The sequence below is a fragment of the Notolepis coatsorum genome, assembly GCF_963971535.1.
Source record: "Notolepis coatsorum genome assembly, chromosome: 11".
Taxonomy (NCBI): domain Eukaryota; kingdom Metazoa; phylum Chordata; class Actinopteri; order Aulopiformes; family Paralepididae; genus Notolepis; species Notolepis coatsorum.
The window spans coordinates 22,991,337-23,008,791 of NC_140175.1; the positions used below are offsets into that span (position 1 = coordinate 22,991,337).

At 44.7% G+C, this 17,455-nt stretch overlaps 1 protein-coding gene across 1 annotated transcript in view; it reads left to right on the top strand.

Annotated features, from left to right (window-relative positions):
* The window catches only part of glis3 (GLIS family zinc finger 3), a gene marked incomplete at both ends in the record, with an annotated part of 40,798 nt that overhangs the window by 15,141 nt on the left and 8,202 nt on the right, over positions 1–17,455 (top strand). Inside the window, 3 exon segments of the mRNA XM_084324819.1 lie at positions 10,483–10,644; positions 11,172–11,282; positions 16,013–16,160. Coding sequence (XP_084180945.1) covers positions 10,483–10,644; positions 11,172–11,282; positions 16,013–16,160 — 421 coding nt within the window.

A 17,455-nucleotide genomic window follows, 5' to 3' on the forward strand; every position in this document is an offset into this window, starting at 1 on the left:
ACAGTATCATTGGTGAGTAGGAAATAAGATGAGATAAGATATTCCTTTATTGATCCCCCTGGGGAAATGCAGGCATCATAGCAGCAGGTATAGGAATGGGCATGGTAATAGTAGAATAGGCAATACAATTATAGTAAAGGTTAAAAAAAAAACAAGCAGTGTAAACAATATAATGAACTCTGAATATAAGCACATGAGCAAGTAAGCAGTGTAATCAAAGGTGCAGATGAGGGTCTGTATGCCATCAGTTATATTATATGTTACAATAAATATGGTCAATAACACTTTGAATCTGAATATATACTATGATGAGTAAGTAAAGTATACAGTATACACTGGTGCATTATACATAAGGTACCCTAACTGGCATGATATACGTAGTTTGTTATACGTTGTAGTCCGTGCAAATAGGGGTGGGGGCCAGAATTTGAATGCGCCCTTTAACTAAGTGGCACTGGCTAGCAATCAGATTCGAAAGAACTCTGTGTGAGAGTGTACAGTCCTTCTGATGAAGAATCATACATAAGTACCCAGTACCTAGAGACACAGGGAGAGTCAGTTTCACTTGATGGAAACCAAACCACCGTCCAAGACGTTTAATTGTCCAAGATGCATGCAGAGTCCAGCTTTTGTGAGAAATGATTGGCAGGCAAGCGATCTAATGAATGGCCAGTAGCAGAACAATGAACCGGGTCTGGTTCCACAGCAAACACACTGAGACATGCGAGGCAGGCTCAGACTTGTATACCCGTCATTTCACAGTCGGTCTAATCATGATTGAATAGTTTCTAAACGTGTCCTTGATTCCTCAAAGTGTTTGGTGTTGTCCGCCATATATTTCCACTCCAGACTATAGCGCTTCACTCCCAAACCCTGATTTTGATTGTGAATCGCCTCAAAGGGTCTAACTCATATGATTAATTTGCACAGATTTTGAACAAAAAGGTTCAGCATGAATAATGTTCCCTCACCGAGGTGCCCGTTAACCCTTTCACAGTGCCACACGACAGCGACCGTCGGTTGTGTGATAGTAAAGGGTTAACCTTCTGTCTCGTGGCAGTGAAAGGGTTAACCCGCTGTGTATTGTCGCAGTGAACGGGTTAACCGTTTTGGTAGTGTGGCGGTGAAAGGGTTAACATCGTTATTGACTGACTGGTTATTTGTTCTCAGGTGTATGAATTCCCCGCAGTGTTCTGCATCCCCTCCCCTGATCAGAGTATAGCCAACTATTTTTAGCAACAGTTTGATTTAACAATATACCAGTTATGGCGCTGAGGTAATAGCACTCGTTGGTGAAGTTGCCATGGCAAACATAATTAAATGCTACGTTTTCTATGCAAAATTGTTTGCTTCAAAGTAACTAATCTTTTCAGATACATGTAGTGGAGTAAAAAGTACAAAGTTCTCCAGCACAAGTACGTCAAATGTGATGTACTTACTGTAAGTACAGTACTTGAGTAGATTATTATTATTATTATTGACTATATATATAATAATAATAATAATAATAATGATAATGTACACTGTAAGAAGAAAAGCTGCAAGAAAACGGTAAATGTCTGGCATCAATGGTTGCCAAATACTTACTATCAAATACATTTACAGATTACAACCTTTATTTAATGGTTAATATTTTGATAAAAGGTAATTTACTGTATTTTTATGGCATTTACACTTAAAGTATAAAGACTAAAGTAATCTGTAAAATAATACAGTGAATTTCCCCGTGAAAAAACATAATTTTTTTACAGTGTAAGCCTGATGTTGGTCACAGTTGTCATGTAACTTTCAGTTTGCTGTAATCACTGAAGGAAATTGTATACGGTGTAAATATAGGAACCCTAGTTCCTTGCTAATCCACGTACTTAACCTCCCATTTTAGGAGCTTGAAATTCAAGTCTTGCTCAAGCCACTGACTGAATAGAGGGCTAATAAGAGTTCAGGTTTGCCAAGACTTTAAGCGGCATCTTTACAATAGTTTGGAGGGAAACAATTAGATTTTGGCGGCAATGATCAATTCAGGTTAACTGTCTGTAGTGTGGTAGTGAAAGGGTTAACCTTCTATAGTGTGGTAGTAAAAGTGTTAAAGGTGCAATTTGTAGCGGCTGGGTGGCGCAGCGGACTAAGCGCTCGTCACCAACGCGAGAGACACTGGTATCGAATCCGTCTGTCAGCGTTGCCTCCGGCTTGGCCGGCCGTCATACTGGCTCAATTGGCAGAGTCAGCGGGAGGGAAGCCGGTGGGGTGGTATTCTGGTCGTTGTAAACAGCGACTCCTACAGGTCGGTCAGGGCGCCTGCACAGCGAGGGAGGGAGATGGTGAGGGTAGTACTAGTGTGACCTCCCACACGTTACACCTCACCAATGAGAGTCCGCGCTGGCAGGTGAAAAGATGCTGCTGGCTGTCTCCTATGTCTCGGAGGAAGCATCTGATAGACTTCAGGACTCCCTAGACCAGGGGTCGGCAACCTGCGGCTCCGAGGCCGCATGCGGCTCTTTAGCCAATCAGCTGCGGCTCCCTGGCCCAAAAATAAAAAATAAAAAAGTAATTTTTCTTTTTTTATTATTATTATTATTTTTTTCTTATTTTGGAGATCGATGTCATACTGTGCCACTGAAATTAAAAAATATTTCATCAACTAAGATATTTAGTCAACAAAAGGCTTACCTGTATGCCTGATATGTGGTGCGAAATTTGCGAACAACGAAAAACGTACTTTTTATTTTATAGATTTTCCACAAATAAGGGAAGGACTCTAATAGAGCTGCATAGTTCAGGGTTTTATTTCAAAGTAGGTCTACAGATGCCAGTGTTTTTTCTCCTTTTCTGTGTTTTATTTCAAAGTAGGTCTACACATGGTAGTCTTTTTTCAAAGTGGACTACTTTTTATTTTATAAATGTTCCACAAATAAGAGAAGGACTCAAATATACCTGAATAGTTCAGGGTTTTATTTCAAAGTCGGTCTACAGACACCAGTGTTTTGTCTCCTCTTCTGTGTTTTATTTAAAAATAGGTCTACACAGCCAGTATTTTTTCTCCTCTTCATAAGAGTTTGAGGTTTTCCTTTGTTATAAAAACAGCAATAAAAAGTCAAAACTTTTCTTTTTGTTGCTTTATAATCCCATTAATGCAACAAACTGTGTGCTATAAGTATAAAGTATAATAAATCGCAAATTACTTTGGGTATGCAATTGTCAGGCGTTTTATGCTAAATGTGGGGTATGCTTGGGGATATATAAAACGTTATACACTGTTATCTTCGTGCGGCTCCCTGAGCATTTTATTTTGTGGGACGGGGGAAAAGTGGCTCTTTTGATAGTAAAGGTTGCTGACCCCTGCCCTAGACCGACCAGTGGGGGGCACATGCAAGCAACAACCAGGAAGGGGAGGGGGGAATTGGCATAACGACTAAATTGGGATGGGAGAAAAACACAGAAAAACAGGAGGAGAAAAAGTCGATAAAAAAAAGGTGCAATTTGTAATTCAAATATATATGCATATATCTCTAGAATCATGCGTGTTATGAATTAGAGTACAGCTTCTGAAGCCATTGGCTCCTAAACACAAGTCTACTACCAGCCAGCCAATTGTGTACGATGAGTGGAGTACAAACATTTCCATAATTCACACCTCCAAGGGTATATAATGCCACATATGCCAACATTATTTAGATTATAAAAGCCTATCTGTATTTTTATGATTACAAGTTATTACATTTAACTTATTAGTTATTTAATCTAAGCCACTTCACACGAGAGAGAGTGCTGTGTTACAATACCTCGTACGACTGAATCACAGTCGTGCTCATATTCAGTGTAACAGCACGACCTTGAGTGTGATGATGTTGCTTTTATACAACAGTTCTACAGGCGCCATTTATTAGTAATTATTAGTAACAGTAATAAGCAACAACAGATTATGATTTGTTTGTTTATTTCATGATTTATTTGGCTTCGCAAACACAGATAGATCCGCAACTGGGCTGGGACTGGACTGTTGCCAAGCAACATGTAGGTGTAATTAGGTGTAATTAGATGTAATTAGCAGTAATTTAGAACACTGTGAAGCAGAGTGATATATGTGTAATTAAAAGTATCAGCGCTCATGGAACGCCTCTCGTCCAATCAAATTACTTGGTCGGAACTAACTGTAGTATAATATTAGTTATTTAATACATGTTATTTTCTGTTCGACAAAACACAAAACACTTCAAGAAGTTCTAATGTGGGGCGGCTACGTGGCGTAGTGGGCAAGGTGCTCGCCACGAATGACGGAGACGCTGGGCTTGCCTGTTCGAGCCCAGCGCTCCACATTGCTTTCAGTTTAGCTGGTCGTTCATACTAATACACATTGGCCGTATTAGGGGGTGGGAAACTGATGGGTGGGGATTGGGCGTTGTGGACAGCGACTCCTACAGGTCGGTTGGTGCGCCTGCGCAGTAGAATCAGGAAGTGTCGGGGGCAGCGTGAGCCTCCCACGCGTTACTCCTCGCCACTGAGAGATCGAGCTGCGCAGGTGAAAAGATGCGACTGCTGTTACCTCAAGTACCGGAGGGGACTTGTGCTATGTATGACTTAGTCCACATTGCAGCCGGCTTGTGGGAGGCAAGAAAACAGCGTTTGTGACAGGGGAGGGTTGAATTGGATGATACGAAATTGGGATGGGAGAAAATATAGAAAATGGGAGAAAAAGTGGATAAAAAAAAGAAGCTCTAATGTGTACGGCCAAATAAATTTCAGATTGCGCCTTCAAACCTTCTCTTTATTTAAGTGAAAGCATAGTTAGAGAACAGGATGAGTGAGGGTCCTCCAAACAAGCTATAGACCACTGCACTTACACGTTACATTGAGCTCATGGAGGAGAGAGCGGGGGGAGAAAATGAAGAATGAAGATGAGAGCCTTGACATTAATGGTTGTAGCTACGGCTGTGGGGGATCCAATAGACTTTTATATGCGGCATAAGTCTCCTGAACACGGAGAGACCTTTCTCGGCCGAGCTATAGTAACTTTTTCACACCTACTCCCGAACTGAGCATGCACAGATTGATGCAATCTGCGTAATCATTCATTAAATTTCTCCCCCCCGCTCTCTCTCCCATGATTTCAGAATACCGGGAGTGTTTGCGGTGGTCTATAGAATAATGTGTGGTCGGGTGAAAACGAGGGAATGGAAGATAGTCAGAGTCATCACAGAATAGCATTGGAGGGGATGTTCGATTTGTAGAAGTAAGAGTGTCGATAGAGTCATTAGATCAAAGACAAATGTTCACTCTCAAATCGATCGACTGAGCAGTGGAATGTGTGATGGCTGAACACGAGTTTCAAATGTATCTTGAAGAAACAAAGTTGTACTTGTTAAAATTGTCATCTACTCCCTATATTGCACCAGAGCTGCTCACCATATCTCGCTAGATGTTTCCCCGTGTTAACACTTCCTTTGGTCGATCCTCCTTCCAATTTGCTGCTCCCAGCAGTTGGAACGAGACACAAAAGACTTTGAAAATGGACACATTGATCGCCCTCACTGCTCTCCATCTCTCTCTATAACTCTATCGCAGAGTTGTTTACACACACACCTGCAACTGTCACCCAGCCTTTTAAGTCTGTTCTGCTTCATGTATTACATACCTTGTCAGTTTATTTGGTTGTTTGTTTGATGCATGTTTTAATTATTTCCCTTACCTCTGTGTAATCGTCTTGTCTCTTTTCTATTTTATTTTATTTGATTATACTTAGTCTCCTTTCCCTGTTATACCCTTCAAGAGGCCATTTTGTCCTCTCGCCAGGCCATCATTGTAAATAATAATTTGTTCTTAATTGACCTGCCTGGTTAAATAAAGGTTGAACTAAATAAAATAAATAAATTAAATTACCTTATGTCTTCATTGACTGTAAACACTATAGCGCTGAAGGTCATAATGTATATTGAGTTGCGGTGTAGGATATGAGAGTTGCATAGAGAGACCAGAGGGGAAGAAAAGAGGGTGGAGATGATAGGGCTGACCCCCAGAGAGAGAGAGAGAGCAGCAGACTGACCCCCAGAGAGAGAGAGAGCAGCAGACTGACCCCCAGAGAGAGAGAGAGAGCAGCAGACTGACCCCCAGAGAGAGAGAGAGCAGCAGACTGACCCCCAGAGAGAGAGAGAGAGAGCAGCAGACTGACCCCCAGAGAGAGAGAGAGAGAGAGCAGCAGACTGACCCCCAGAGAGAGAGAGAGAGCAGCAGGCTGACCCCCAGAGAGAGAGAGAGAGCAGCAGGCTGACCCCCAGAGAGAGAGAGAGAGCAGCAGACTGACCCCCAGAGAGGGAGAGAGAGAGAGCAGCAGGCTGACCCCCAGAGAGAGAGAGAGAGCAGCAGACTGACCCCCAGAGAGAGAGAGAGAGCAGCAGGCTGACCCCCAGAGAGAGAGAGAGAGCAGCAGGCTGACCCCCAGAGAGGGAGAGAGAGAGAGCAGCAGACTGACCCCCAGAGAGAGAGAGAGAGCAGCAGGCTGACCCCCAGAGAGAGAGAGAGAGCAGCAGACTGACCCCCAGAGAGAGAGAGAGAGAGAGAGCAGCAGACTGACCCCCAGAGAGAGAGAGAGAGCAGCAGACTGACCCCCAGAGAGAGAGAGAGAGAGAGAGAGAGAGAGAGCAGCAGACTGACCCCCAGAGAGAGAGAGAGAGCAGCAGACTGACCCCCAGAGAGGGAGAGAGAGAGAGCAGCAGGCTGACCCCCAGAGAGGGAGAGAGAGCAGCAGGCTGACCCCCAGAGAGAGAGAGAGAGAGAGCAGCAGACTGACCCCCAGAGAGAGAGAGAGCAGCAGGCTGACCCCCAGAGAGAGAGAGAGAGAGCAGCAGGCTGACCCCCAGAGAGAGAGAGAGAGCAGCAGGCTGACCCCCAGAGAGAGAGAGAGAGAGAGAGCAGCAGACTGACCCCCAGAGAGAGAGAGAGAGAGAGAGCAGCAGGCTGACCCCCAGAGAGAGAGAGAGAGCAGCAGACTGACCCCCAGAGAGAGAGAGAGAGCAGCAGGCTGACCCCCAGAGAGAGAGAGAGAGAGCAGCAGACTGACCCCCAGAGAGAGAGAGAGCAGCAGGCTGACCCCCAGAGAGAGAGAGAGAGCAGCAGACTGACCCCCAGAGAGAGAGAGAGAGCAGCAGGCTGACCCTCAGAGAGAGAGAGAGAGCAGCAGGCTGACCCCCAGAGAGAGAGAGAGAGCAGCAGGCTGACCCCCAGAGAGGGAGAGAGAGAGAGCAGCAGGCTGACCCCCAGAGAGAGAGAGAGAGCAGCAGACTGACCCCCAGAGAGAGAGAGAGAGAGAGCAGCAGACTGACCCCAGAGAGAGAGAGAGAGAGCAGCAGGCTGACCCCCAGAGAGAGAGAGAGAGAGCAGCAGACTGACCCCCAGAGAGAGAGAGAGAGCAGCAGACTGACCCCCAGAGAGAGAGAGAGAGCAGCAGGCTGACCCCCAGAGAGAGAGAGAGAGCAGCAGACTGACCCCCAGAGAGAGAGAGAGAGAGAGCAGCAGACTGACCCCAGAGAGAGAGAGAGAGAGCAGCAGGCTGACCCCCAGAGAGAGAGAGAGAGAGCAGCAGACTGACCCCCAGAGAGAGAGAGAGAGCAGCAGACTGACCCCCAGAGAGAGAGAGAGAGCAGCAGGCTGACCCCCAGAGAGGGAGAGAGAGCAGCAGACTGACCCCCAGAGAGAGAGAGAGAGAGCAGCAGGCTGACCCCCAGAGAGAGAGAGAGAGCAGCAGACTGACCCCCAGAGAGGGAGAGAGAGCAGCAGGCTGACCCCCAGAGAGAGAGAGAGAGAGCAGCAGACTGACCCCCAGAGAGAGAGAGAGAGAGCAGCAGACTGACCCCCAGAGAGAGAGAGAGAGCAGCAGACTGACCCCCAGAGAGAGAGAGAGAGAGAGAGAGCAGCAGGCTGACCCCCAGAGAGAGAGAGAGAGCAGCAGACTGACCCCCAGAGAGGGAGAGAGAGCAGCAGACTGACCCCCAGAGAGAGAGAGAGAGAGCAGCAGACTGACCCCCAGAGAGAGAGAGAGAGCAGCAGACTGACTCCGCTGGCATTGGCCCAGAGCGCTCATTGTCCGTCCACCAGGCTGTGGGCCTCCGTGCCAAGACCTGTCAGACGACGCTGGCTGTGGCTTTGAGCCGTGCGACCCAGGAGCCATGTTGTTGTCTTTTCAGTCCGAATGCCCCCTCGCAACTAAAAGGGTCTCGCTTTTAACAGAGCTTTATATAAGAGAGAGAGAAAGAGAAAAGGAGAGAACTGATGCGCAGCCACCACTGTGCTGGCCACTACTGTGCAGTCTGTGCTCCCTGGCAGGGTTCTGTGTTTTCATGCTGGCTCTCACTTCTTTTCCCTCCTCACAGCTCTGACTGACTGACTATTTATCATGTTCAGTCTGACTGTTTTTGCCCCCCCCCCATTACGGTAACTTGTCTGAATGGTCTAATGTCGATCCTTTACTCTATCTATGCTGTGGTTTGGAGTGGAGCACTTTGCTGGTATGCCGTCGCATTAGAGCACACTGGACAGAATATCCTGCTGTGTGTGTGTGAGTGTCATAGTGAAAGACTTACTCTCCTGCATGGGGAGAGATTTAGAGAAGATGTTGCCTCTCTCTCTGTCTCTCTCTCTCTCTCCGTCTCTCTCTCTCTGTCGCTCTCTCGCTCTCTCTCTCTCTCTCTCTCTCTCTCTCTCTCTCTCTCTCTCTCTTCAAGGCTTGATTTCGAGATGACTTGCTTATGATAATAAATAATTGATTAAAAATAATCAATGTTGTGGCACTTTTATTTTGGGGACCCTACGGTCCACCACTATCAAATTTTGACCTTTGACCCTCCACGCCAAAAGTGTGAGCATCGCTTTAAAAGAGAACCTCTCTCTCTCTCTCTCCAAAAATCAAATGCGCCCACTACGCCCCCCCCCCCCCCCTTATCATAAGAAAACATATGGTTTTCATCATAGGCATTGATAATGAAGGTCTTACTGGAAGTGAAAGTCAACTCAAGCTGACGGTAGTGCATTCTTCCTCAGCAGCATGGATGTTTGTGTGCTTTGGGAGACAAACTGGGCTCCGTGCCCTCGGTTGAGCTTGCTCCCCTGGTTACAATAATCAGTGTCGGTTCCATAAATGTTTTATCTTAAACACAGGAGTTGACAAGAAGTAGCGCCAGGACGGATGAGGTCACTCCGTTATTAAATGAAAGGAATGTCAAATATTTCTCCTTGGAACACCATGGAATGCAATTAGTGAAACATTATAGACATGCAAAACTTAATTTGTGTTTTGGCATTGCTGAGGCAGAGGTATCAGTATGTGAAGAATCCGGTTTGGGATAAAGAATAACAAAATGGGTCACGGTCCGTGCAGCTAAGGACATTCCTGACCCCCTGCGAACTGAGAGAGAGCAAAGTTCTGGCCCTACTGTAGGAAAGAATGATGATGATTCACATAGTTTAGAGGTGAGGTCACCGACGTGGTATGATGTTGCAAAAGGAGAGCTGTTCTGCTGACTTGGGCTAATATAGTTTCTGCCAAAACCCCCGGGGTATTGATCCTAGACCAGGTGTGAGACGTTAATGATATAACAATATCTAGAGCCGCGGTTCTCAACTTTACCACAAATCTATTGATAATAAGAATAAGAACAATATTGCTTTTTTTTATGTCATTATTACTCACCAAGAACTGCCTTAGTAAAGCTGAAACTAGAATAAAAACATTAATGTACACTGACCCCTGCTGGTTACATCAACAATAACCTTGTTCCCAGTTTGATCTCCTCTGTGAGATAAAGCCTGGTAAAGAACTACGGCCGAAAGTGTGTATGGGGTAGAATAACATTGTTACTCAGCTGATAGAGTTGTGCCCGTTCTGATGACTTGTCGTACAGAACTTGTAAGTCGCTTCGGATAAAAGCGTCAGCTGAATGACCATATGTAAATGGGTGTTTTTTTTTTTTTTATCCACTTTTTCTCCCATTTTCTATATTTTTCTCCCATCCCAATTTCGTATCATCCAATTCAACCCTCCCCTGTCACGAACGCTGTTTCTTGCCTCCCACAAGCCGGCTGCAATGTGGACTAAGTCATACATAGCACAAGTCCCCTCCGGTACTTGAGGTAACAGCAGTCGCATCTTTTCACCTGCGCAGCTCGACCTCTCAGTGGCGAGGAGTAACGCGTGGGAGGCTCACGCTGCCCCCGACACTTCCTGATTCGACTGCGCAGGCGCACCAACCGACCTGTAGGAGTCGCTGTCCACAACGCCCGATCCCCACCCATCAGTTTCCCACCCCCTAATACGGCCAATGTGTATTAGTATGAACGACCAGCTAAACTGAAAGCAATGTGGAGCGTCTCCGTCATTCGTGGCGAGCGCCTTGCCCACTACGCCACGTAGCCGCCCCATGTAAATGGTTGGTTAACGTACATATTGAATAACACCCACCTACTGTATGTGTGTTGTTGTTGTGTGTGGCGTTCCAGTTTGAAGGCTGTCAGAAGGCTTTCTCCCGGTTAGAGAACTTGAAGATCCACCTACGCAGTCACACCGGAGAGAAGCCGTACGTCTGTCAACATCCCGGCTGTCACAAGGCCTTCAGCAACTCCAGCGACAGAGCCAAACACCAGCGTACACACCTGGACACAGTGAGTGACACACACACACACACACACACACACACACACACACACACACACACACACACACACACACACACACACACACACACACACACACATGGTAAATTGTGCATTTCATACAAAGTGCTTTACAATTCACATTCACCCATTCACTCACACACACACACACACCGATGGCGGAGGCGACCATGCGAGGTGCCGACCTGCTCATCGGGAGCAATTAGGGGGTTAAGTGTCTTGTTCAAGGCCACTTCGACACGCTGCCCGGGAGGAGCGGGAATCGAACCAGGAACCTTCCGATTACCAGACGACCGATCTACCTCCTGAGCCACTGTCGCCCCACACATACATGCATGCACACACACGCACGCACACGCACGCACGCACGCACGCACGCACGCACGCACACGCACGCACGCACGCACGCACGCACGCACACACACACACACACACACACACACACGTTTGTGTGCACACATATGAATGTGTGTTTGTATGCACTCATGTGTTGTCATATGTCTGTGGTTGTGCAGAAGCCATATGCTTGCCAGGTCCCTGGCTGTTTGAAGCGCTACACTGATCCCAGCTCCTTGCGGAAACACGTGAAGTCGCACTCCTCTAAAGAGAGACAGTCGCGGAAGAAAGTACGTATTATTCTGCGGCCGCCTTAAAGGAACACCCTGACATTATGGGAGAAATGTGCTTACCGTCTTCTCCAGGGTCAGGCAAGAAGGTAAATACCAATTTCCCCTCATGTGCGTTCGGTAGAAAGCTATCCGGCTGCACCCTAGCCTAGCTTAGCACAATTGAATGGAAGCGGATACGGACCACTAGCCTAGCTTAAAACGCCGGGAGAGGTGTTTTCGGCCAACAACTAGGCTAGTTGGTCCGTATTGACGTCCATTCGTTTGGGCTAAGCTAGGCTAGCTTGCAGCCGGATAGCTTTCTACTGAATGCACAGAGAGGAAATTGGTATCTATCTTCTTGTCTGACTCTGGAGAAGACGGTAAGCACATTTCCCTTAATGTTGGCATGTTTCTTTTTAACATTGTTCATAATTAACATGATAATTTATTACTATATTATGCTTAACTATTGCATTTGGTGAGAGCCTTTGTCTTGTGGTACCATGTACCCTACTCTGACTTGCTTTCACTCTATTCATCCAGGATCAGCTCAAAAGTGATGCATATGTTTAGGGCTGGGAGGTAGCCTATACCAAATATGAAGTGTCATGGATCCATGCAAAGGTATTTGTACTATAACATACAAAAATATAGCCTCAATCAAAAAGGTTCCTTGCAGCAGTATCAAAAAGTAAAAGATAATAGAATTTTTTTTATGAAACAGCACTTTGAGAATTGTGTTACAAGATAAATATATAGAAAGTATGTCATATCACATTGTACTTTGTACTGGAAAACGAAATACAGTGAAATACATTATACTGTCAATAGTAAGAAATATATTGTTATGTGATATTTTGGCCATATTACCCAGCCCTACATATGCTGCTACTGTACATTTCACATTGGTAGAACATTTTTATTGAATGGGGTAATCCAACGAAAAACAAAACTACTTGGTACAAAACATCCAGAGAAAATAATTAAATGTGATGTGATTTATATATTGAGTAAAATGATACTTTACTGCATTTTGAGGTGAAATGTGAGTTTCAAATGAATCACGATCTCTGCCAAAAAGGCTGGGAATTGCGCAGTGAGTGGTTGCCATGGTAACTAAGGACTCTGTTGCAGAAACCAATTGACGGTGCATTATGTGGAAGCTGGTGAAAAGAAGGCATTTCTATTTTAACCAAATTAACGATCCTGTGTTGTTGTAAGTAATTTACAGTAGCAGTGAGTTCAAATGACTTCAAATGAAAGAAGAACAGTGATACTGTATGTATGACAGGTTCTTAGATATACGGATGATAGGGGTCAGGACTTGTTAGTCTTTTTAGTCTGCATTATCACGATGATGGGAGTGAACCACCTTCTAGACAGACTATATATATATAATATAATAAGTAAAACACAGTCATTCCATACATTATCTCTCATAACTGATAATAACTTTGTTGATATGGTTACTGTAAAAAGGGACCATCCCCAAACTATGCTATTTAGCTATTTCTTTCATCTCCATTTCATTTAATTGAGCTGTAATTAATAAAGGCACTACTATTATTAAGATTTCAACATCAATATATCATTGTAAATGCAATGTCCATATCTTGGCAGGATTACTGTCTCATTTGTTTACTGTTTATTATATAAAGGTATCACAACTAATCTGCTAATGATATATGATACGATACGATATTGTTGAAAATCCACTCTGTCGTAGCTTTAACACGACCCAATGAAACCATGTCTTCCAAATGGAGGACATATTCCAACTCATTAACCCTTCAATAATCTTTTTTATTTTTGTATCCACTTTTTCCTCCTCTTTTTTGCTTTTATTTTTTTCTCCCATCCCAATTCCACTGTGCCAATTCTTCCCTCCCCTGTCTTGAACGTTGCTCGCATATGCCCCCCACTGGCCGGTTGTAGGGAGGATAGAAGCCTTGCATCACGTGTCCCCTCCGATACACGAGGAGGCAGCCTGTCACATCTTTTCACCTGCCAGCGCGGACTCTCATTGGCGAGGTGTAACGTGTGGGAGGCTCACACTACCCCCGCCATTTCCTGTCTCTGCCGTGCAGGCGCCCTGACCGACCTGTATGAGTCGCTGTCCACAATGTCCAGATTACCACCCATCGACTTCCACCCGCTGACTCTGCCAATTGAGTTAGTATGACGGCCGGCCCAAGCCGGAGGCAACGCAGACAGCCGGAGTCGAACCCGGTGTCTCATGCGTTGGTGACGAGCGCAATGTCCGCTGCGCCACCCAGCCGCCCCCACCCTTCAATAATTGTCAAACTAAATGAATGTGCGCAAAACTGTTTGTATCTTGGGGATATGTGTGCATGAATGATAAGTCAGCATTGTTTCGTGCCTTTAATGATTTGGGTTGAAAGTCCTTCTTTAGTGAGCTACACTTACTGTAACTGAGAAATTGATACAAAGCACCTCTATGATGTCACTAATACATGTCACCAAATCACAGTAGGGCCAGGGACAGATAGCAAACAATTTTATATTGAATCATTTATTTTTCATCAAATCGGATTGATTCTTGATATAATTTTTTATTTAGGCCTTTTTTCTGTGGATGTGTGAAGATTTTTGCTAAGCGTTATTTAGAGCGTACCTTTCGTCCTGCAGATGTACCTAGTTTGCCTTGTGCTGAGTTTCTGCTGAACTAATTCAGAGACTCACAGTTCACCAAATCTTTTGGCAGGGGCTGGCCCCCTGAAACCACCGCCTCCAAGCCTACTTGATTTGGTATTGAATCTAATTGAATCGAAATCTAATTGAATCAGGTAATCAGTGCCGATACCCAGTATGTAATGTAATGTGATGTAATGTTAGCTAACTAGTCGTGTACCTGTGTTCCCTGGATTCTATGTTCCCCACTCCTGAAAAAGCTCCTAAAAAAGGATCCTATGTTCCCTGGGTTCTATGTTCCCCACTTGTGAAAAAAAGGGTACTATGTTCCCCGTTCCCGAAAAAAACATGGGACCCTTTTTTCGGGAGAGGGGAACATAGAACCCGGGGAACATAGGACCCCTTTTCAGAAGCTTTTTCAGGAGAGGGGGGGGGATACACACACACACAATTTCAGGAGAGGGGAACATAGAACCCCGGGAACATAGGTACGCTAGCCACCCCACCCACTTCCCGAGCCCTAGGTAGCCTATGTGTGTCAAAAGGTGAGAATGTTGTGTAGTGAAATATCACTTGACAAAATACAAAATACACTGATGCCTGCCTACTGTTCAATATCTTAAATGGCAAGGCCCCTCCACTTCTCAGTACTTTTGTCAAACAAAAAATATCTCATAATATAGGTCCACAAGATCTGAGGGGACTGTACTGTGCTGTTTAGGTCCAGCTCCTTCAGTCAGTCCTGTTTTGCAGTCAGAGCCACTCAGTTCTGGAACATCCTACCAACTGAAATAAGACACTGTGCTACCTACCACACCTTTACAAAAAAACTCAAGACCTGGTTATTAACCAATCAAACATGCAATCACTTTGAATCAGTTCATTGTGTATTTATTATTGCTTTTACTATTATGTTGGATTGATTGTGTTGTAAATACTGTGTTTTACTTTTAATGCTTCTGTTCTAGGTGTATTGTCGGTCTTATAACATCTTGCCAAAAGGACTACAGTTGTGAATTAGCCAGCTGGTACAGAATGTACAAAAATGTTTATTAATGTGTTTTTAAAATAAACTGAAACTGAAACTTACAGAGCTATCGAATGGCTGCATGAATTTACATGTGACTCCATCCCCGAAGCAGCTGTTGATTATGTTTATGCTGTAGTCATTTCATGTGTATGTGTGTGGGGGATGGGTGTGGTGGAGGCTCTTTAAAAGCTCCCATCCCATCCCACCCCCCCACATACACCCCCCCCCCCACATAACCCCACCCCACCCCACAAACTCCCATCCCATCCCACCCCCCCACATAACCCCACCCCACCCCTGTACTCCCTGTATTTCCACCCCCGTATTTGGTTGCTGTAGCCTACCGTGGGTTGAGTGCAGGGATTGCTGTGAATACAAGAATTATGCTCATTCGCTTGCTGTTTTGGTGAAGGTTATGTCACCATAGATACAGCGACAGAAGGTGGGTTGTTACTAAAGTAAGTAACATTTTGCAAAGTCTCCCACATGCACCCACAGCTTCTTTCATTAAGAAGTTAAATAGCAGATTTTCTAACTCCAGAATATCGGATGCGTCTTGAGACGGCACACATTACAGTCTTTCACGAACATCACTGTAAAAACCTGATGTACAGTATGTGAGCACAAGAACGGATCTCTAGATCTATTGTAATATTGTTTAATAAATTAGAATGTGTGCACATGATTAATTTATGAATATATAGGGGAAATCAACCTCAAATCAGCTTTGCACATTCTTTTTTTTGTAATGTTATTGTTTGTTGGATGGGTAAATATCACTGTTAGGCATATATCGTGTGCATCATAGCATGTCCAGAGACCGGGTTTTAGAAGGAAAAACCTCGTCTATTATAAGACTCTGGCCATAATTCCCACAGAGCCACATCGATGCATCAATTCCTCCTTTTCTTTTCTTCTTCAAAATTAGACTTTGAAACATATAAAGTTATTGAACTATTTGCTTTTTCCCCGCTGTTTCTGAATCTATATTCCCCCTCTGTCCCCCCCCCCCCCATGCTGTTCAGTCGCGATCATGACTTCTTTGTTTCGCGTTGGGCTTCTATAGCTGAGGTCCTCTGTCGAAGTGGCACAGGAGGAAGCGTTGACGGACTGTTTGACCATCCACCCCATCATGCAACCCAGCCTGTCCCCTCTGGAGAGGATCGACAGCAAGCTGGACCCGTCCTCAGGAGCCTCCCATGATCCATACTCTGGTAAATGCGTTTCCCTCCCATGCTACGTGTGTACCTTCAGTGGATTTAATTTAAAAAGAGTTAAAGGTCCCCTCCACTCACATGACCTTTCTTTAATGGTTCAATCCTCTTGGAGGCATGACTTTGACTATATAGATATTTTTGCAGAACGTATCACCAGAGCACCTTTTTCACATTCTTCCCCTGGAGAGAATCATTAAGGACTCCAGCCACCCGAACAACTGCCTCTTTGAACTGCTGCGGTCAGGCAAGCGATACCGGAGTCTTAAGGCGAGCACAGAAAGACTCAGAAGAAGCTTCTATCCCCAGGCCATCAGGCTGCTAAACGAACAATAAACACTATGCAACAACCATCAAATGCACACAGCACACACATCCACACGCACACACTCACTTAAACAAACAACACACTGCAGCACCCACTCTCCACACTTTATATCACACAAACACACTTTATATTTATTGATAAAGGATTTGCACTACAACTCGTACACCTACTGTAAATTGTACCTAAATTGCACCTCATCCCATTTCTGCCTTGCACTATATAGTATTGTATATTAGTACACTGCATAGTATTGTATATTATATGGTAACTCAGTTACGTCTATTCTGCATCGAACATTGTACATATGTCTATACTGAACACTGTGACCTAATTTATTTTACTTCTAATTTACATACTATACTATGTTATTTTATTTCATACTTATCCTGTCTTGCACAGTCTCTGGAGCGTAACAGTAAGAAGCATTTTGTATAAAAGTATTCTGTACTTCTGTATGACAACTATTAAAGAAACTTGAACTTGAAACTTGGAGAGGGAGAGCTTCTCTATTATGGTTACAAAGGTTACGGGCCAAAATGTTCATTGCCAAAAGTTCATTGTTATAGCACCACCGTCTGGCCAAATGGTACCAAATTCAACGCCAAACCCTCCCTCCCCCGGGGGCCTCAGCGACACAACCGCCAAGCGTGACGCCGGTCGGATGAGTGGTTCTCGAGATATGTGAAGGACAGACACATACGCAGGACAGACAGGGATTCCTTCCTTTTATAGTTAGATGTCAGCTGCCGACTTGGAAATTCCTATAAATGGGTGCTTGGATATTCATAGACCCTTTCATTCTCAATGAGGGTAACGGTGTAGATGTAGTTTATTGAACAATTTGGTGGGAAAACTGTTATACTGTATCTAGAACACGTGTTTATGTTAATGTTATTATATAGAAAATTTCTAAGAGTATAGCAATCTTTAAATGGGAACTATCTTATAAATGGCCTTTTTCAGTGTT